This window comes from Arachis ipaensis, chromosome B7 (genome assembly GCF_059453495.1).
Source record: "Arachis ipaensis isolate K30076 ecotype BB chromosome B7, ASM5945349v1, whole genome shotgun sequence".
Lineage (NCBI taxonomy): Eukaryota > Viridiplantae > Streptophyta > Magnoliopsida > Fabales > Fabaceae > Arachis > Arachis ipaensis.
The window spans coordinates 142,712,779-142,734,150 of NC_142442.1; the positions used below are offsets into that span (position 1 = coordinate 142,712,779).

A 21,372-nucleotide genomic window follows, 5' to 3' on the forward strand; every position below is an offset into this window, starting at 1 on the left:
CTCACTTGTTCGCTTAAATAAATGTCGAAGGTTTGAATCCCGTCTATCGAGTTGAGGGATACTGTGGGTAGCAAAAAATGGACATTTTGGCCTTTAACAAAATTATTTTGGGATAATACTGTTAACAAACTGTTAAATAATAACAAAAATTAGTATTGTAGGACTTGTATTTTTTATTTTTTATTTTTTTAGTATTAAAACGAGACACTTTTATTTATAATTTATGGGGTTTTAAACCCCACACAATTCTTTTCTATAATAGGACTAACTATCATCACCACTGTCAATGTCTTTCTCATTATCATCATTATAATTTTGACTTCTACTATTTCAATTATGCAATTATATCTTGTCATCATCATTATTTCTTTTACCACTGCCAATAACGACATCATCACCATTCTCTTATTTCAGATTCATAAGCCGTATTCATCTAAATTTGTTTGATCTCATTTTATTATCATTCTTATTTAGTCTTTGTTTACATATTTATATGGTCATTTCTTCAAGAATTTTTATTTACATTATTTACGGTCGATAAGTCCTGGTTCAAACTCACTTCTTTAAAGAAATGTGAAAACTCAGGTGAAGTTGACTTTACGTGAAGTCGACTTTACGTGAAGTTGATATCTGAGCATCGTTAGATGAAAATTTAGTCAAATCAATCAAATTATCTAACAGTTTTCAAGTATCATCTTCACGTAAAGTCAACTGCATTTTTACCTTAAAGAAATCATATCAACTCTGCGATTTGAGATTTTGAATACAAATTTTTGAACCGACACCTATGTCAAAGTATAACCAAAATCAAGCGAAATACTATTTATATGTCAAAGTATAACCAAAATCAAGCGAAATACTATTTATATGTCAAAGTACTATTTAATAGAGTTTTTAACACAAGAATGATATTATCATAAATAATTTTATTAGGGATCAAAATCGTTTTTTAGACAAAGATCGTTTTATCTTTAAAAGAACAGATAAGGACTGAATTACAAGTGTACTCACCGTTCTTTCTTTCTTTCTTTTTAAAAAATAAAAAATTGCATCCAAAAAAAATGTTTTCTATAATGATGTTATATTGTGATGGAGAATACATAGCTGTATGATGGCATGGCGCCGTATGTTTGTTTGAATCCTTTTCAAGTTTCTTCACTGTATACAAAAAGAAAATGATGTGTATAATATTATTTTTTGGAAAATTTTAGATGATCAATAAATCCGAGATATGACACTGAAGATTTGCTAGGATTTAATTTCTCAATATCTTATGTATCAAAGTTTAGCATTGATACATGCTTCTTTAATTCAAGAGAGAGAGAAAGAAAGAGAGAAAACTACAGAAAAGATTCACTGCCAAAGTAACCTAGCTAACAACCTTGGGAATCTCTCCATCTGAGGTAAACTAAGCCATCAAGATAGTGTGTGTAAGCTCCTGCCACAACCAATACATGGAATATTTGGTGACTGTGGCCAGCAATGTCAAACTTCCCTGGCATCCACCTTTCTGGTATTCTTGTTGCGTATACTAGAGCTCCCAAACCATAAAGAACTCCCATTAATATCTCATAGCTTGTCGTTTGCAATGCCTCTGGTTGATGCTTGTGGATTATCACCTTGTGCATTATTGGTGCTATCCCTGAAAACCCCATCAAGAAGAAGAGGGTGGCACGGTACTTCCTGAACTCCGATTTCTGGAAGAATGGGAGAAGAGAGAAAATAATGGTGGCTATGCCCATTACTGTTATGAATCCCAAGTACAGGTAGCAGAAGAATGGGTTGCACATGAATGAGTAGTAGACTGTAGGGTAGAATGAGGTTGCAATAAGTGCTGCAATGCCGGCATAGTCGATCCTCAGCATGATGTAGGAAAGGCGCTGTGAGTGGCAAGAAAGAAGGTGGCATGTGCTGCTTGCTAGCAAGCAGAACATTGCCCCTCCTAAGAATGCATAGAATGGCCACCTTGTTATCGGTTCCATCGATACCATGTCGCCTTTCATTGCATTCTGCAACAATTTAACTAGTCGTCAAGATCGAGTACAAATAATTGAAAACTCACGTGCAGGTGTCTTTTAATAGTTGAAATTGTTAGATGAATCATTTGATAGTACTCATCTAACTATTCTCGACTATCAAATTATTAACATGAAAGCAGCTACATGCGAGTCTCTACCCTTGATAACTAACATCAATCATTGTTCATGATTGCTTAATAACTAACAAAGCCTTTTCCACTTAGTGTAGTTAATTACTTCATCCTCATAAGTTTGATCTTTTAAAACATTCTTGAACAAAAATGTTATAGGAATAGGAACTTACAAAGGAATACTGCTCAGGCAAACAATTGGAGAGAACTTGCATGGCATTCCAACCTGATCCTAAAAAGTCCAATGGATAGAGAGATGCACTCAATTCATGTTTGAGTTTAAGGAGATCAGGCATATTAGGCAATTTTGGCAAGCAATCCAAGAGCTCTAGACGAATCTTGTTCAAATCAGATTTTCCCATCATCTCATGCAAGTTTATGGAATTTAAATCAACCATTGGAGCTTTCATGGCAGTGTAAATGGTTAGAAACAGGAAAAGGAAGAATCCAATCAAATGCCTGGAATTAAGCAATGACATCATTAGTAATAAGTTAATAAGGCTAAGCAAAGAAATGCACAAAGATTAGACACTTACAGAACTAACATTCCTAAAGTTGGGATACCTCAAGTATAGTATAGTGACATTTTTATTATCAAAACATAATTTAACTTCTATGCACGACAATGTAAAAAAGTTTTACAATGTTACAACATCATTAAAAGTAATTAATTTCAGAACCATATAAAATTTTACACTCTGAATATATCAAAATTGACACGGAACCTTTCATGTTAATTGATAGCAAAATGAATTTGTACTTTGTAGTTAGAGGGAAAAAAGTACTTACGTCCAAACGTTAAGTGTCTCATTATGAATAGCGAAAATGCTAAGGAAAATCTGTTTCAATGGCCACTCTGATCTATAATAACCCAAGATGTATTCATTGTCCCTTAAGTAAGTTGGCAGTGAATTGTATTCTACAAGCTGATATTTTAATCTTCTCCATAGTGCCAACACTCCCTTCTTTTCCTTTGAAGGTTCAATTACTTCTCCATAAATCATTTTAGGGGAAGAAACCAACCCTTCATATGCACCACCTATCATCTCTGCAACAATGTACGAAACAAATGCAAAAACATATACATATTCAAAATGCCAATTTCATGAAACCAGATCAGAATAGGATTTGCAAAAGCAATATTATTAGCAAAGATAAATAAGGGCTTGCCCACTAATATCTCTTAACAAAAGGATGCACATTTATATCAGTTTGTGACGAAGATCCAAGAAATTATATTATTCAATTCAAATTAAAGTGTCAGGTCCTTTTTAAGCTTCATATATAACAATGATTAACTTTACTCCATCCTTTAACGTTGCGTCAATTACATTATTCTCTATGGAAAAGTTTAGGGGCCAGCAACTTTGTTAAATTCTGACCAGCATATAACCAGCAAAGAAAAGTGAACCATTAGATAAAATCTCACGCCATTAAAACCATCATTGACTATTTGATGGCTACAAATCACAAAAATTACTGTCCCTTAGCATTCCTCGTTATTTATATATATTTCGAAAAATTAGAAAACAGGCCTTTGTTGCCCCAGATACAAATTGATCAAGGTTCTTGTAAAGAATTCATGATTCAGGTGTAATAATGTAAACAGAGTAGAATATCAAATCAAAGTTTATATAAATTAGAAGACACAGCAAGCTTAAGACAATGCATTGGTACCTGAGATAGATCTGAATTCTGAAACGTGGGGAATTTGTCTATTGGAGATGATAAGGTGGTGGCACCAGAGGATGGTGCCTGGGCATGAGTAAGCATACACCAGAAGAAGATCAGCGTTAGCAATTTAAAATAATGGCATTGCAGAACGATTATTGTGACACCTATTACCTATTCCTTAGGTTTCCTTGGATGCATTAAAACTGAATAGGATCTGTTATTTTCTATATAATGAAAAAATAAATGAATGGTATTAGCATGTGTAAGCATGCATGGACCCACTGTTTCCACGTGTCATGGTTGTTGAGCCTCGCCAACACGTACACATCGTACGGTTACAACTGTCACTTTCTCATCTCTCATATGTCACATTCCACACTCCTTTATAGTCCTCTCCCTGCATTCACACCACCACCACCACCACCATGATTAAGACCTTGAATCCTCGCCAAAATCCGGCGAAAACAATTGAGATCTTGTCAAGGTACAGGCCCATAGCACCAAAGCCCGAAACCGATCTTTCCCCAAAGATCAAGCAATCTTCTTACCTCAGAAGCCTCTGGGCTCAGCTCCAGGCCCGCCCCACCAGGACAAGAAAGAGAGGAAGACCACTCCCTTCTTTCAAGAGACAGAAAACTCACATCTTAGGATTTTGTCCCGCCACATGCCACCTCACTCCTCCTCCTCCTCCTCCTCCTCCTCCTCCTCCTCCCACTCCAAGATTAGTGACACTTTCACTTCTTCCATGTTCTTCTAATTCTCCTTCTCCTTCCCCTCCCATTCTCAATGAGCTTAACACAGCGGGTTTCAACGTGGCACAGAAGAAGAACATTCCAGAAGAGAAGGATCTTTTGAAGCAGTTGCAAGGAGGAGTAGTCAATGCGAGTAGCGTGAATTGCGTGATAGCGCCGCAGGCAGTTCGAGCAGTTGGATCATGCATAAGTGTGGGGTCCATATCCGTTAGCGAAAACGGAATTCTTGTTACGAAAACAGCAGAGCAAGTGGAGGAAGAGGTTGAGTCAGAGGCATTGCCAGCTGTCATAACAGACTCGAAGAACAGAGTGAGGATGGCCAACTCTGCCTACAGGGAGATGGTGGGTGAGCCCGTTTGTTCTTGGCTCCAGTCCGTGGTCACAGGAGCCACGTGCACCAGTAGGATCTGTGGTGACGTGGCGCTTCATCTTTGTGGTTCATCAAAGGTGCCTATTTCGTCCAATGGATTCTCATGCTGGGTGAGGATCGGGTGGAACAATCAAGGGAAGAAGATTGAAGTCAATTCTTTCTGTGATGTTAACAGATTATCGTGCCAATCCAGGGACTATCTTTTCAGCTGGAGATTCCACACAATCAACATGTAGCACTTCAAAATCAAATTAAATTAATATGTATATATGTAGGTAATAGTATTAGCTAGTGAATAGTGATCACATATATAAGCGTTCTGAGTTTAATGTTTACGTTTATGTTTAGATGTCATGTCACTATGGCAGCATGCTCCCTTACCGAAAATGTTTCTGTTAATAAAAGGAAATAATTTATCCAGGATAGTTGGTCTCAACACATGATCATCCTATCTATATTACTCTTAAATACGTAACTAGTATATATCCAAGCTCAAATTATTATGTTAGATTACATATATGATTAAGAAGACGATTAGGTTAGTATGTTAAAGATATAGTTTATGCATGATTGCTTTTGGGTTTAATTATTACGATAAAAGAACTAACAAATTGAAAAAGAATAACAGAATGAATCATATTATTTCATTCAAATACGTTTTGGAATATTTATCATTTTGTTTGGTTTTTCTTTGTTATTTAAGGTAGTCTTTTTTTTCAAAGATAGGAATCGGATTTAGTATTGGATGTAGTGGTTAGATATTAGAAGTAAAATTTTAGTTTTGGAATATAAATTTTTAGTTTTTTTAGTCAAAAAATAAAAATAGAATAGATTGAAATTTTAATAATATTTATTTTTAAAATATTTTTATCTAATTTTTTAAAGAATAAAATATTGTTTTTGTATCAAAGTAAGTTCTAAAATTGTTCTTAATATTTAAATCGTTCTATTTAAATTTCTAACATTTTAAAATTATCTCAATGTTATATTGCTGTTAGAAATTTATTAATAGAATTGATGTCCGGACAAAATTGAGATGATTTTAAAACGTTAAGAAGTTAAATAAGACGAAAATTTTTGAGACAAAAAAAATATACTAGTTAGCAGAGTTGTCAATTCGCCATAATGCGGGGTTGTGCTAGTTAGCGGGACGGGCCGTTTTATGGGGCAAAGCGAGATTGGGTGGGCCGGTCCGTTTTGTCACTCTTAATCTCTTTTTAAAAAATTAACACTTTTATTAAAATTTGACTTGTATATAACCAACAAAAGAAAAATAAGTAATTTTTTACTATTAGACATAACTCACATTATTAAAAAAATTACTAATAATGACTAATTAATGACTATAAATCACAAAATCTGCTAGCATATCGCTCCTCGGCAAAAATAAATAAATAAAACACTCCCACAATAAAGAACAAACACTAGTACACTTATACCACACCACACCAAACGGCTCCCTCTCGTGTCCTCTGGCTCTCATCCTCACTTCCTCAGCCACGAATCCCGCCGGCCAGGCGTCCGCTCCGAGCCTTCTCCAAAGACGACGTCAGTTTCTGCTCCAGACGCAAGCTCCATCGACGACGCAGCGATAACCTCCTATCCAGCCTCCAGCTCCATCAACGTCGCCGCCGCCAGACTCCCCTCCATCCGTCCTCTGTACGTCTCCTCTGCTTGGATCTGAGACTGCCCTCAGCTGGTAAGCCCTCCCATCCAACTTCCAGCTCCGTCAATGGCGGCGCCATCAGCCTCCCCTCCATCCCTCCTCTACTACGCCCCTTCTGTCTTCTGTGTTCTACTGTTATTGCTGGGACCTGTGTTGGATTAAATTTTAAAATCCACAACCATGTGATGATAATTGTAGATTTCAATTTGTTAGTGTCGTCTATATATATAGTAAAATTTTAGTTATGGATGTGGTGAATTAGAAATTTAGAACGCATTTTGGCAATTATTAGGGAAATTAACCATTTTTCTATCTGAGATCATATTTGCAAATCCCATGCATATAATCGGAAGCTTGTTTAATTGTTTTGGTGATTGATTGAATATTTGGTTGTGATTAATTAGCAGAATAATGGCGGAAGATCTGGTTCTAGATACTGCAATCAGAGACTGGGTGCTGATCCCTCTCTCTGTGGTTATGGTTCTAATTGGTGTGCTACGGTATTTTGTCTCTAAGCTTATGCGTTCTTCCCAAACCCCTGATGTCAAAATTGTCAAAGAAGGGTAATTCCCTCTCCCCATTCAACACTATTATGTAGCTGTTTTGCTTTTTTAATTATCTTTAGTGTAACATCAGAGTGATTTTCTGGTGATATTTATTCAGGCAAGTGATGCTTAGAGCTCGGAACCTGCGTGCCGGAGCGAATTTTATTCCAGCTAAAGCTTTCCGTGCTCGCAAGATTTACTTTTGTAACGAGGTTTGTTTACTCAAATTCCATATGGTTTAGATGTGTAATAATATCTTGATTGAGAGAAATTTAGGTTGCATTTACTGTCTGTTGTTGTGGGGGCAAGCAGTTAAAATCTCGATTTTACATAAAATCGAAGGATAACATTGAAAACGTAAAACATGAAATTGTAACATGATTTGAATTGTAAAATCATTTGATTTAATGGAAATTTTCAGAATCCATTGAGTTGATCAAAATAGTAATATAAAAAAAATGTAAGAGTTAAGTCAAGAATATAACCACTTATGTTGTGCGACTTTACGGCACGATCTTATTTGCTTTTGCTTGAACTTTGTTCCTCTGATCCGTTGCTGGATACTTGAGGAACAAATCTGAATTTTCATTTGACATCTTTACAACATTAGTCCAGAACTAAAATTCTTTACAAGTTAATAACCCTAAACTAGTTGTTACTTTTATATTTATTGAAGGAAAATGGGCTGTTGTTTGTTCCAAAGGGACAAGCGCAGAATCCGCAAGCTCAGATGTTCTCCGATCCAAACATGGCCATGGATATGATGAAGAAAAACCTTTCTATGATCATTCCTCAGGTGTAAAAATTAAACTTACATAGCATTTTTTTATAGGATATTGGATTGCACTCCTTACATGTTACAAATGTTATTTATAAGATGTTGTAATAACTTTGGTGTTTCCTCTTGTTCCACAGACTCTTACCTTTGCTTGGGTGAACTTTTTCTTTTCTGGTTTTGTAGCAGGTAACTTTTTACACTTTGCTCTCCTTCCTAATTTCATCCCCACTCGGCAATTCTTCATTGATTGGAATCTTTTTTCTGTCTGTGCTTCTATATGTTTCTCCAGTGTTTCTGTTCATATAAATTGTCTTAAGGTGTAATTTGAACTTTTTCATCATTGTTAATAACTATGCAACTGGCATTTTACATAGCACATACATTTCATTCCTTATGTTAGTGCCATAGAATCACTAATTTTGTTTTGTTAAATGTTTAACTCTCTTGCAGCCAAGATACCCTTTCCGTTGACACAGAGATTTAGGTCGATGTTACAGAATGGAATAGACCTAAGCACAGTAGATGTTAGCTATGTTAGCAGCCGCTCCTGGTAATTTTCATTTTAATGGAACTTGTGAATCCCCCCTCCCCCCCTTCTTTTTTTTTCTCCACTGGTATCCATCTACTTGTTTCACTCAAGTTTAACTGCTGTGATCACATTTTAGGTACTTCCTCAATTTGTTTGGATTACGAGGATTGTTTAGTCTCATCTTGGGGGAGGAAAATGGTTAGTTATGGTTTGAAAACCGGGTACTTTTATATATGTGCTTTTAGTTATATCCTCTATTTCATGAATTTGATTTTTTTTTAATAATATATTCTGCATGTTTTTCATTAGTTTTCCAAATCTTAGATAAGAATGATCACTAACTAGAATGCTGATGTGTTGTTGTTTTCGCTACAGCTGTGGATGATACACAACGTATGATGCAAATGGGTGGATTTGGAATGGACCCTTCGAAGGTACACACATATGAGTGACTTTATAGGTTTTCATAAATGAGAATATCAATATTTACTCTCTTGTCAAATATGAATTTTTTTTTTTCACTTTTTTATGTTTATGGCATTTCTAATTGAATTCTCCCTCCCCTTCTTTTGGATATTTCTAACAAAAAATGATAAAATCTGTCATATACATTTAGTGTTTTCTTCCTGGGGGAGGGGATGGAATTGTGTGTGCGCGGTGTCATCGTTGTGTAATTTGAACCATGTGTTGAGAGAAGGAAAAAAAACGTGGTCTATGCCCAAGGACTTGGGTAATCTGTGTTGTTATGGTTGTGCTTCAATGATGAAAATGGGAAAATAAATTGAATATAGTAAGGTGTAATTGGGAGTCGAATGAATATGCAATCTAAGTCTTTTTCCCCCTAAAAATTTTGTTTGCAGGGCTTGAGTGCTGAGAAAGACAATCTTGACATAACACAACATGATTGGGCCTTACCAAATTTCGAGCAACGCGCTGAAGCTGTGTTAAGGAAATTTGTCAATTGATCAATGTTATGCAATAGGGAGTTTAATTGCTTGCATTAACAGGAGGATACGAACCAAACGTATAACCACAGCGAAAGATGTTGCTGATCGTGTTGAAGCTATTAGTGTATTTTCAAAGCCAACACCTTTCATTATTATTAGAAAGCACTGATAACCAGAGTTTAAATTACACATTAGTTGCATTTTTTTTTTCTGAATGTCCATAATCATAAGAAACATGATTTTTTCCCATGAGACGTTCAACTTTGTACTGTGTTTTAAGTCATACTACTACTGTCTTTATCCATAACTTGCTGGCTTGATGCACCAACTTTATTTGTGGAAATTATTATTGTTCCTATTATTGTTCCTATTCAAGTATCTCGCTTGGCTGTGCTATGAATGTATATGTTACAGCCGTTTGAAATACACTCTCATTGCAGTGAACAGTGCCTCTTCCATTTAACAACCAACAACTGAGTAGGGATAAGGTATTTGTATTTCCCCTTCCCTCTTAATTTTGAGTCATTCTATTTGCTGCTGCACATATCGAAGTCTTGTAGACGTTTATTCCAAGCTCTATGAGCTCAAAACTTGTGCACAAATCGATTCTCAACACCCTACTTCTATCAGATCCTCTCGCTCTTGTGCATTAGGGATTGTATCAAGCTTGATGAAACATCATTGGATACCCTTTACTATTTTGAACTGTTTTGGGGTATGGTTTTCTCTTAGGATTCATTATTTTGTTTGTATTTTTATTTTTTCCTTCACAAAGGGAAAAACTTTTCAAGCAAATGAATCGTGTGAATTTGATGTTTTTATTCAAATCACTTTTCTATTGTGCTTATGGACGGTATTGTGCTGATTAGCTCTTCCTCACATCAGTACATAACATAAACATAGGCTATATCAACTCCTGCCATCGTGTGTCCCTTGGTTGTGTTGTTTTTTCTCCAAAATAAGCACATTGGATAAGAGTGTGTCCATTTTTTTTTGGGTCTCTTACAATATTACACAACACATTCACACACACTACAATATATAAGTTCTTTTTTCCATCAGTGAGATTTGAACTCGGATGTGGTTGTTTGGGAAGCATATAAGATGCCCACTTAAATCAAGCCTTCCAATCACAGAGTGTGTGTCTTTTAGCTATCTTTTCTGGATTTGATTTTTCTTAGAGGATGAGATTGGAATTTGTTTGAGAAGATTGTCCACTTTGTGTGCTTTTGCCATGCTTGAGGGATTAGTACAAAACAATTGCTATTCATCTTAGTACATAAATTTGAGTATAAAAATAAAAAGAAATAAATTTGCACTAATTTTCTTTATGAGATAAAAAATCCTAAATCGTCTTTCATTTATCGATCATTTTTAGTGTAAAATATACTTTTTATTCTTAACATTTGCGATATTTTTTAAAATATTTTTAATGTTTAGTTGCATTCAATTTTGTCTATAACATCTTCAGTTTGTGTCAAAAATATTTTAGACGTTAATTCCATGTAAAATATTAGGAATAAAATTGAAACTTCCAAAGATAGTTTTGACACAAATTTTAAACGTTAGAGATAAAATTGAATGAATCGAAAAGGTCGGAGACAAAATTAAATGAAATTAAATGTTAGAAATATTTAAAAAAAATTACAAATGGTAGAGATAAAAAGTATACTTTATCCAAATTTTAATATTAAAGTAAACTATGTAAAAAAAATACAAGTGATTTATATAACATTCATCTAAAATAAAAAATAGTTAGACTAAAATTTATGAAATCATTAAAATTTAGATTGGTGCTACAGTACAAGTGTTTTTGTAATCAAGTTCAACCAAGTCGGTGCAAAGTCCAACGAAAAAAAAAAAGCGCTCATTTTTCACGCTTTTCTCGGTAGACAATTTTTTGTTAAAAAGCACATAAACTTATTGATATAATACAAATTTCAAAGCATATCACACAATTTTACATATAACAAACTTATTGATATAGTACATAAATTTTTGCACATAGTGCACAAATTTTTGTTGCAAATGTATTTTGTTAGTTGGATGAGCCACTATTTTAGATATGTGGTCCTCCAAAAATTTCAATGTTGCACATCAAAATTTTTTATGCTATGCACTAAGATTTTTGTGTTGTACATCAAAATTTATGTATTGTGTGTATTTCATTAGTATGTATATAAATTTTTACATACATCATACAAATTTTTTTTTACATAACACACAACCTTTTGTTGCGAATGTATTTTGTTAGTTGGGTGAGTCAATATTCTGGGTATGTAGTCCTCCAAAAATTTATGTGTGGCTGAAAGAGTATTATCGTCAGTTAAGAATTTTTTTCTCGGTTAGAGGAAATAACTTCATTGCAACTATAGTTCCAAACCGACAAATAATACTCAATCAAAGTTTAATTTTGGTTGTTACAAGTCCAACCCAATAAAAATAACTGAGAGTATTAATCCCGGGTCGTTCTATCTAGGAAATGCAATCGAGTGCCTAATTATTGGTTACGAAGTTCAAGGGGGTTTAGGGTTGTTAAAAATGCAAGGAAATAATGATAAGAAAAGTAAAGCAAACAATTAAAGAAAGCAATTAATAAGGAGAGACATTCATGGCAAGGATTAAGAATATAGGCTTTCTATCCTAATTATCAATCATAATACAATAATTAACAAGAGTTAATCCTATTTAGTCATCTCTAACATTAGAAGAAGGTATAATATTATCTTTACATGAGAGAAAGTCAAATAAGACTAGTTAATCTCAATCCAAAAGTTCTAATCAACTTACTAATTAAATTAGCAAGAGATTAGAGTCAATGAAACAAAATTAACTAACAACTCTAGATCACCAACATGAGTTGGGTATTAATGACTCAAGATTGCATAGTTTCTCTTTCCAAGCCAAGAATGCTAAAAAAGCTACACTAACATCCAACCAAGCATTTTGTTAAACACTTGGAAGGCATAAAATAAAAGTATGGTAAAATTACAAGAATAATAAAATCTACCACTACCCAATGCAAAAAATTAACACTAATAACTCAAGAAAGCAATAAAAGACATGGAAATATAAATTACATTAAAGAAAATCCAAATCCAACAAGAGTTCATCAACGTAAAAAGAGGCATAAAAAGGGAAATTAACAAGAAAAACTAAGAGAATCAAAGCAATTGAACAAGGAAAAGTAAAGAGAATAAGATGAAAACAAGAAATTAAACCTAGATCTAAGAGAAATTAACCTAATTCTAAATAGAAGAGGGAGCTTCTCTCTCTAGAAACTACCTAAAGCATGTTTCCTACACTAACTAATTGCTCCCCCTTTGTCCAATCTTCAATTCTGCATGAAATAGCCTCAGAAATGAGTTGGATTTGGGCGTGGGAAGCTCAGAAATCGCCCCTAGCGAATTTACTTTAATGAGGTCACGTGATCAGCGTCACGCGTGTGCGTGGTCGACGCGTGCGCGTCGATGACAAATTTCCTCCTCACGCGTACGTGTGGGTGACGCGTGCGTGTGGCCATGAATGTCCTTCTCACGCGTACGCGTAGATGACACGTGCGCGTGACTCTCAATTCTCCAAATGCTCATTTCTTCATGAATTCTCCACTTTCCATGCTTTTCTCTTCACCTCTTCCATCCAATACTTGCCTTATGAATCTGAAATCACTTAACAAACATATTAAGGCATCGAATGGAATTAAAGTGAATTAAAATTGACAAATTTAAGGCCTAAAAAGCATGTTTTCACTCTTAAGCATAAAATTAGGGAGAATGACAAAAGCATAATATTTCATTGAATAAATGTGGGATAAGTTGATAAAATCCCCCTAAATTAAATACAAAATAAACCACAAAATTAGAGTTTATCAGCGGTACATCAAACTTTCTGTGCTATGCCCCAAAATTTGTGTTGCATATCAAAATTATGTACTATGCATATTTTATTGGTTGGAAGAAGAAGAAGATGAATACGACGAGGATGATGATGATGATAATAAAAAAGGCTGAAGAGGAAAAAAAGAGAAGAAGAAATTAAACAACAACAACATCAAGCAGTGGTGGTAGTGACGACGATGACGGCAGTGGCAACAGCGATGATGACGACGACAATAACGAAAGAAGAAGAAGAAGACCTATGTCCGAAAGAGAAGAGCGCATGAAGACTTGGGTTAAAAGTTTGGTTAAAAAAAGTGCTTGAATGTCTAGCATTTCTGTAAAATTTATAACATTAGGTACTTCAGCCAATTTGGTTGTTGTAAAAAACTGTCTGACAAAAAACTAATAAGAAAACTGGTTAAATTGATCGTTAATTGGTGAATTATGTAAATTGGTCTGGTTTTTAAGGTCACAGAAATTTAGTTAAACACTTTGTTCAAAAAATGCTTGGTAGCCTAACATTTCTGTGAAATTTATAATATTAGCTCCTTTGGCCAATTTGGTTGTGATAAGTCTAACAAAAAATTAATAAGAGAACTAGTTGAATTGATAGTTAATTGATGAAATGTGTAAATTGGTCCGGTTTTTAAGGTACAACGGATCAGAAGCCTATCCTATGAACTACGTTATTTAAATTTGATTTTTTTTTTGGTGACTTAAAAGAAAATAAACAAAAACTAAGAAAGAAAAAAAAACAAGAAACTGCTTAAGAAAGGCAGTCCCGCTGAATACTACTCTCAAACTTCTTCCAAGGCAATGAAAGCTCTACTTGGGGAGAAATAGTCCTCATTGCAGTCTTTGCCATGATGTCTGCTACTGTATTTGCATCTCTCAAGATCAACCGAAGATCAGCACGCCATTTCCAAGACATGATATCTCATTTGAGTTAATACTCATTTTGGTCTCTGAAATTGTAAGTGAGTTTTAATTTAGTCTCTGAAATTTCAATTGCCTCTATTTAGTCTCAAAATTTTGTAAACGTGACCCGCATTAGTCTTTGGATAATTTTTAGCACACAAATGTTAATGGAACGCTAACCTGAATAGGCATATACCACGTTGGAACTTATAAAATGACGTCGTTGTGGTTTTAGCGCTTAAATAGCCAAAAAGCGATGCCTGATCACTTATTTTGGGAAGAAAAGTTTCAATGAAACATCACTTATGATGTTTTTTGGCTATTTAAGTGCCAAAATAAAAATAACGTCATTTATAGAGTTCAACGTGATATTCGGATGTCAGTGTTTTGTTAACGTCTGTAAGCCAAAAATTATCTCAAGAACTAATATGAGTCACATTAGCAAAATTTAAAGATTAAATAGAGACAATTGAAACTTTAGGACTGAATTGAGGCTCAAATGCAAGTTGGGGATCAAATTAAATATTATCTCTTTAAATTTTTTAATTTTTTCTCTCACCTTAAACGGCTGAACCCACTCACCCTCAGTCCCTCATACATGATTCACTAGACCCCTTCACTTACCACCAGCAGCCCTAGCAGCCACCTTCTCCATCACCGAATTGCTCTCCTCGGCCAGAGGGTGCCGTTGCCGTCGGGATTGGGACAGACAGCGTGCCTTCGTCGCCAAAAATGGTCTCTGCAGTTCGGCTCTCTTCTCGACGTCGCGAAGGTCTGCTCGGGCCGGAACTCTTCTCCTTGCCGTCGCGTCTCTCTCTTCAAGCTCTCTCTCTTCGAGCTCATTCTGTGTCACTCTCACCGCGAACGCCTCTCCTCATGGTCACTTCTGTTCCACTGCTCGACCATCACCTCCTCGCGAACGCCTCTGCTAGTTGGCCGTCTTCCCTTCTCCGGTAAGCACTCCTCTAGACCTCCACTGCTTCTTCACTCTTCAGTGAGTTAATTTTTATGATTCTGACTTCTGAGTTAATTTTGTTGATTATTAATGGTATCTTGTTTTTATTTGTTTCAACATTATAGTTGTCAAAATCAGACCAAACCGGTAAATTAATTATGTAATCAGTTCGGGTGATGCATGCAACCGGATAAGAAAGAAAATCGGTTTGAACTAGCTGGTTTGGTGGAAAATCGGAGAACTCGGATCGGTTCAAATTGAAAAAATTAAAAAAAAGTAAAGTAACAATTAGGTCATTGAAGATTTTAACTTCGGACTAATTAGTCTCTAAAGATAAAAAAGTACCAATTTGATCCTCTAGGATAACAAACAGTGTTCATCAATTAAAACTTAACGGTGATACTTATATGTACTGTTAATTACTCTGACATATCTATTTATAAATGATAGTCATGTAGATAACAATTTTTGAAACAAAACTTCACTTATTTTAATAGAATTTGTGATAAATAGAAAACAATTGATAAAAGGCATATAAAAACTCAGAAGATAATAAATATTTCACTGTTCAAAACTATATGATTTTTCTACTCATGTGACATGAACGAGACATGCACCACTGTAAATAACAAAATATATGGACAATTCGATTTCATGTTACACTATTCATTGATATATACATGTCCAACATTTGTTCTAATCTAATTAATACTTTTTTTTTCGTCAAAAACTAATTAGTCCGAAGTCAACATCTTCAACTATCTAATTATCACTTTAATCTTACAAAAAATACCCCATCCCCAAACGAAACCCTAGCACTTACTCCCTCATTCTCCTTCCCTTCAGAGTTCAGAGAGACTGAGACTCTCCCCCATCCTTGTCTCCTTCAAGCTTCAGCTCCACCTTGCTACTCTCCCCCATTCTCTTTCGTGACTTCATCCTTCCTGGCCTCCTGAAGAACCGAACGGCTGAACCCACCTTCCAAAACGGCAGCCACCTCAGCTCTGTCTCTGTCACCTCGGTTCACCGCCACGCCGCCACCGCACGCTCACCTCCGTCGCAGCGCCTCTCGCCGGATCCACCAGCTCTCCTCCGCTCGCGTCTCCTCCTCCGGCCGCCTGCATCTTGCTCGCGTCTCTGTCTCTGTCTCGAGCTGTGCTTCCTGCAGCCTTGAGCTCTCTTCGTGGTGTGCTCCACTGCTCCACTGCTCCACTCTCTTTCCTGCCGTGAGCATTTACTTGTTTTTTCAGTTTTTTTTTTCCGTGAAATTTCTTGTGTTATTGCTGTGAATTTTATTGTTGATTGGTTGATGAGCTGATTAGAAATAAATATGGCAGGGTTGAATTGAAATGTTGAATTGGTTTTGAATTGCTGAATTAGTTGAATTGGTTTTGGATTGGGTTCTGACAACTATGTCCAGAATAGTTGGTTGTGCATTCTGGGAACTTTGATTTCTTTTATTTGAAAGGAAGAAACGATGGTTTTTGGGCAAGTAGTTGTTGGACCTCCTGGCTCAGGCAAAACAACTTACTGCAATGGCATGTCTCAGTTCCTCAATCTTATTGGAAGGTTAGCCTGACTCTTTATGGGGGAACAGGATTGAATACATTGTTTCGATAGTTGGATTAATTTTACGTTTTCTACTAATGTGGGTCTTGTATTAACCTTGTATATTTTCTTTGTGATTGCAGGAAGGTTGCTATTGTCAATTTGGATCCTGCTAATGATTCATTACCGTATCCTTCTCTACAATTTTTGTTATCCAGAATGTTCCATTTTAGTTGTATGTTCCAATTGATGTGTTTTCCCTTAATATAAAAATATAGCTATGAATGTGCTGTGAACATTGAGGAGCTTGTGAAACTCAGTGATGTAATGGTGGAACATTCTCTTGGTCCAAATGGGGGTAAGCCTAATACTTACATAGCTTTTCATGTTTAATGTGTATTTTTTTCTTCTTAAACTGAATTCTATCTGTTTTTTGTACTGCAAAGTGTAAACAATTGAATTGTGTGATGGACTGTTTGAAGTGTAGACATAGGACGAATGTTTTCTAGATTTTTTCTTTCTGGAAGCATGGATTCCAAGAAATCTAACTAGTTGCTTAGTGTGCAAGTTAATGGTTCTAATAAAATGTTCTGTGGATATGTTGCACTACCTAAACCCTAAACATAGGGTTCAGGTTTATATCATAGTCTCAGGCTGCACAGTTTGAAGTTTCTCGTCTTTTACAAGCAGGTCTCGTATATTGTATGGATTATATAGAGAAAAATATCGACTGGTTGGAAGCAAAATTGGAACCACTTCTAAAAGGTTGGTTTGCTATTATGCCATATTGTATAGATCTAAATGCTAAAAAATAAAAATTACTGGCATTATCCATAGCAGACTACAACCTGCTATTATCTTGCTTTGTATGGCTTTTTTTAACTCATGTGCCACCTTTTTCAAAACTTATTATCAAAATACCATCTTTTTATAACTATTACGCAAAGCCACCCTTTTACCACAGTGACAATTGATTTGCTATTTTTGTTTTAATTATGATTGTTTATAATAATATAGGAAGGGTGGCATGAGTAATTAATGTCAGAAGAGTGACATTTGGTTAATAAGTTTCTGAAAATGTGGTAAATTATGTTATCCATAGTGGGCTGACAATAGTATTAACATTTCAGATCACTACCTACTCTTTGATTTTCCTGGCCAAGTGGAACTCTTTTTTCTTCACTCAAATGCCAAGAGTGTTATCATGAAACTCATTAAGAAATTGAACCTAAGGGTATAGTTCTTTTCTTTGCTTCTTGTGATATCTAATTGTGTATCAGTTTGAGAACTTAATCTTATGTTCGCTCTATGCAGTTAACAGCAGTGCATCTGGTTGATGCCCATCTTTGCAGTGACCCTGGGAAGTATGTCAGTGCATTGCTTCTATCCTTATCAACAATGCTACATTTAGAACTCCCTCACATAAATGTCTTGTCAAAAATTGATTTAATTGAGAGCTATGGGAGGCTAGGTGCGGAAATTACTTTTAGAATTTACGGTTTAAATATATATTTGTTGATGCTGGTTATATTTGGCAAATTTCAGCACTAACTTTGTGATTTGACTGTTGCAGCCTTTAATCTTGATTTCTATACAGACGTAGAAGACTTGTCATATTTACAACACCATCTTGATCAGGATCCTCGCTCTGCGAAATACAGGTGGGATTTGTTCTTGGAGATTCTTTTACCTACTAGCATGTTTTGGATTCTAATATAATTTTGATGTTTTGTGACTATTGTTTAAAACTTTTAACTGTTTTCTTTCTGAAGTCATAGAATTCCACACTGTACTGTATTGTGTAATTGACTTGTCTACCATGAATCTATGATCATCTGCCATGCTAAATAACTGCTTAATGAAAATTTGGAAATGGTGGAAGTGGCTGTTTCAACTGGATCCATGGAATTTATTTTGTTGGTGTACTTCTGTAAACTATAATAATGAAGTACACTGACAAAATATATTTTTTTTATTTCATGAATTCTTTCTCCTGTGATAGGAATGGAGTGTCCTCTAACGGGTGTTTGCCAATTGGAGTTTTGGATGGAAAGGGAGAGAAGAGAATAGTTTAAAGCATAATGTATTTTTTACTCTTCAGACCCTTCCCATTCTACCCTTCCCCTTGAAAACTTCAACTCATAAATGCACTCTTAGGGTACAACCTATGAAATAGAACTGACTCAATAAGAAACCAATGACCAACAGATTGATGAAACATTTAGGATATGGAATTGAATGTTCTGATCCTTCCATCCTTGCATAGAATTTCTGGTTTATTATACACCGACTAGTTCTTTTTACGAGTAATCTATATTTTTGCAGAAAGCTCACAAAGGAATTGTGTGAAGTTATTGACAACTTCGGTCTTGTGAGTTTTACAACCTTAGATATTCAGGTACATAATATTTCTCTGGGTTCTTTGAATGTGTTCATGGCAGAGTTCACAATCCTAAACCTAGATTTCCTTTTCAGGACAAAGAGAGTGTAGGAAATTTAGTGAAGCTGATAGACAAAAGCAACGGGTACATATTTGCTGGCATAGAAGCAAGTGCAGTTGAATTTAGCAAGATTGCTATTGGTCACAATGATTGGGATTATTACAGATATCCTTGCTTTCTCGTGATATGCATATTTTGGATTCATTTACCTTTTACCTCATGGCTTACACTAGAAAATTTCATCACTTGCACATGTGCATTATGAAACTTTACTATCCAGCATTGCATTTTTCAGTGTGGTAAAGAACTTTTGAAAACCTTAATGAACTTAACCATATTTTATAAGTTCATACAAAAGGTTGTGATATTAATATTTGATATTAATTTAAATTGAACTGCATTGTGAATATAAATCTGATGTGAGAACATGACATTGCTACCAGCTACATTAGGAGAATTTTTTTTCTTTTTATTTATCGATTTACAATCTGGATCAAGTTTTCAACGTTAAATGATAATTCTAGTAAGGGTTAAGCGCTAGTGCTGTACTTTTATTTAGTGGCATGTCACAAATACATTGCATAATTTCCAGTAACTATATTACTGGAGGAGGCTTTACTTGAAATGTTTATTCCGAGTTTCCCTTGACTTAGCAATCTACAGTTGCAGCAGTGCAAGAGAAGTATATGAAGGATGATGAAATTGATTATGATGATTAATATGGAGGAACATTGGAGAGAAAATGACGCGTTGGTGAGTATTGTTACTTTCTTCATTACATATAAGTTTCTTTTATCTTGTGATTCCGTGGCTTATTAAACACTTGATACGCCGTACTGATAGTTTGCGACTATCACTGCAGATAGTGCGATGCCGATTTCTGTAGAGTTTGATTTTCTCTTGGGAAAATAATGAAAACAGGGAGAGTAGAGCATCTGCATTTTGGTTACATGGCTTGTTCAACACCAACAAAAGCAGCTATAAAAACTCTGTACATGTTTGTGGGAGGTAGGACCAATTTGTGAAAAAGAGATATCATATTGTTTTATGTCTCGTTGACATCAGATCTTAAGATTATAGAATCATTAAATATAACAAGGTTTTATGCCAGCAGCCAACACATCTAATTTTATTATATCTGATATCCAAATTACATTTTGAATGAACTCCACCAACGGTTGAGAGTGTTTATTTTAGCCTTTTATTTATTTACATTTTTTTATTCACTGAACGTAGTTTTTAGGAAGTATTCCACTTATATGCAGCAGGTTGGTATACTATAGTATATTATAGGTATATTATATAATATTGTAGAGATTCAAGTAAAGTCTTTATATTGATATATTACTACTAGTAAGAATGTTGTAGAATTGTAGGCTTATAACATATAACAGGACTTCAGGAGTTCAAAACAAAACTCTGAATGTTAAAGCCTAAGAAATTTCAGTGGACTGAAAAGCAGTGAGAATGACGAATTGAAGTTGAAAAACACAAATCATCCTTATTGATATAGGGATGATAATTAACGCAGATACAATATGATTATAAAAAAGTGAAAGACTTGTATATAGTTTTTATGTAAAGTTGACCGTTCTAAATTGTTCTAAATTATTTGATGATTTGACATTTAATTAAATTATTATTTAAACTATTATCTATTATCAATTTTATATAAAGATAATGTACATAAATTTCCACTTTATAAAAAATATTTTCCACAATTTCAGAGATATTATTACTGTTAAATATATTTATTTTTGCCAATAACGTCACGAATGTCGTGGCTACTAATAATTTAATTTAGTAAGAAGTTAAATGAGTTGACATAGTTGAAGCAGTCAGCCGATTATTTATTTATTTATTTATATTTTTTGGTTGAGCAAGTTTGCTATTAACTGTTGGTCACCGGGTGCTCTATATGACCAAGTCATTCAGAAAGCAATGCAAGTAACAGAAAAAAAAAATGATAATTGTTGTGTATCTAAAACTAGTGTACTAGTCTTGGCATATACCGAAAGTTGTGTATATAATAATAATAATAATAATAATAATAATAATAAAGAATAGACGAACTGTTTGGCTAATTGTAAATGCATCATATTAGTTTAAAAATATTATTTACACATTAAAATTAATTATTATATATATATATAATTTAATTTATTTTTAATATATATTTTATATTTTAATATATTTTATTTTAATAATTAATTTTAATACTA

General features: G+C 34.6%; 4 protein-coding genes across 5 annotated transcripts; 3 read left to right on the plus strand and 1 right to left on the minus strand.

Annotated features, from left to right (window-relative positions):
- Positions 1-1,259: 1,259 nt before the first annotated feature.
- On the minus strand, positions 1,260-4,023 carry LOC148554374 (heptahelical transmembrane protein 4-like). Its single transcript, XM_088493163.1, has 4 exons — positions 3,827-4,023; positions 2,939-3,197; positions 2,323-2,608; positions 1,260-2,009 (listed from the first exon to the last, which is right to left on the minus strand). Exons 2-4 carry the CDS (start codon positions 3,193-3,195, stop codon positions 1,374-1,376), a joined length of 1,179 nt encoding a protein of 392 aa, XP_088349289.1. The 5' UTR covers positions 3,196-3,197; positions 3,827-4,023; the 3' UTR covers positions 1,260-1,373.
- A 213-nt stretch (positions 4,024-4,236) lies between these two features.
- LOC107608516 (uncharacterized) lies at positions 4,237-5,381 on the plus strand. The gene has a single exon (XM_016310286.3). It carries the CDS (start codon positions 4,249-4,251, stop codon positions 5,179-5,181), a length of 933 nt encoding a protein of 310 aa, XP_016165772.2. The 5' UTR covers positions 4,237-4,248; the 3' UTR covers positions 5,182-5,381.
- A 945-nt stretch (positions 5,382-6,326) lies between these two features.
- On the plus strand, positions 6,327-9,768 carry LOC148554375 (uncharacterized). 2 transcript variants are annotated; one of them, XM_088493521.1, is made up of 9 exons: positions 6,327-6,644; positions 7,016-7,174; positions 7,275-7,368; positions 7,833-7,952; positions 8,072-8,120; positions 8,385-8,484; positions 8,600-8,661; positions 8,839-8,897; positions 9,324-9,768. In XM_088493521.1, exons 2-9 carry the CDS (start codon positions 7,023-7,025, stop codon positions 9,426-9,428), a joined length of 741 nt encoding a protein of 246 aa, XP_088349647.1. In that variant the 5' UTR covers positions 6,327-6,644; positions 7,016-7,022; the 3' UTR covers positions 9,429-9,768. The 2 variants fall into 2 exon arrangements, with proteins under 2 accessions (XP_088349647.1, XP_088349648.1); XM_088493522.1 differs by having other exon boundaries at positions 6,343-6,644; positions 7,019-7,174.
- A 6,168-nt stretch (positions 9,769-15,936) lies between these two features.
- Positions 15,937-20,362, plus strand: LOC107606358 (GPN-loop GTPase QQT1). Its single transcript, XM_016308416.3, has 12 exons — positions 15,937-16,387; positions 16,499-16,730; positions 16,853-16,897; positions 16,988-17,067; positions 17,400-17,474; positions 17,840-17,943; positions 18,024-18,180; positions 18,283-18,370; positions 19,035-19,107; positions 19,185-19,315; positions 19,812-19,903; positions 20,013-20,362. The coding sequence occupies exons 2-11, from the start codon at positions 16,639-16,641 to the stop codon at positions 19,867-19,869; spliced, it is 903 nt and encodes a 300-aa protein (XP_016163902.1). The 5' UTR covers positions 15,937-16,387; positions 16,499-16,638; the 3' UTR covers positions 19,870-19,903; positions 20,013-20,362.
- The last annotated feature ends 1,010 nt before the right edge of the window (positions 20,363-21,372 follow it).

Coding starts and splice junctions, on each gene's coding strand:
- LOC107608516 (XM_016310286.3), top strand. CDS start 4,249: ATGATTAAGACCTTGAATCCTCGCCAAAATCCGGCGAAAACAATTGAG.
- LOC148554374 (XM_088493163.1), bottom strand. CDS start 3,195: ATGATAGGTGGTGCATATGAAGGGTTGGTTTCTTCCCCTAAAATGATT. Junction 2,609..2,938: donor GAGACACTTAACGTTTGGAC/GTAAGTACTTTT, acceptor GCTTAATTCCAG/GCATTTGATTGGATTCTTCC. Junction 2,010..2,322: donor TGCCTGAGCAGTATTCCTTT/GTAAGTTCCTAT, acceptor AAATTGTTGCAG/AATGCAATGAAAGGCGACAT.
- LOC107606358 (XM_016308416.3), top strand. CDS start 16,639: ATGGTTTTTGGGCAAGTAGTTGTTGGACCTCCTGGCTCAGGCAAAACA. Junction 17,068..17,399: donor TTCTCTTGGTCCAAATGGGG/GTAAGCCTAATA, acceptor TTTTACAAGCAG/GTCTCGTATATTGTATGGAT. Junction 18,181..18,282: donor TGAGAGCTATGGGAGGCTAG/GTGCGGAAATTA, acceptor TGACTGTTGCAG/CCTTTAATCTTGATTTCTAT.
- LOC148554375 (XM_088493521.1), top strand. CDS start 7,023: ATGGCGGAAGATCTGGTTCTAGATACTGCAATCAGAGACTGGGTGCTG. Junction 8,662..8,838: donor CATCTTGGGGGAGGAAAATG/GTTAGTTATGGT, acceptor TTTTCGCTACAG/CTGTGGATGATACACAACGT. Junction 8,898..9,323: donor TTGGAATGGACCCTTCGAAG/GTACACACATAT, acceptor TTTTGTTTGCAG/GGCTTGAGTGCTGAGAAAGA.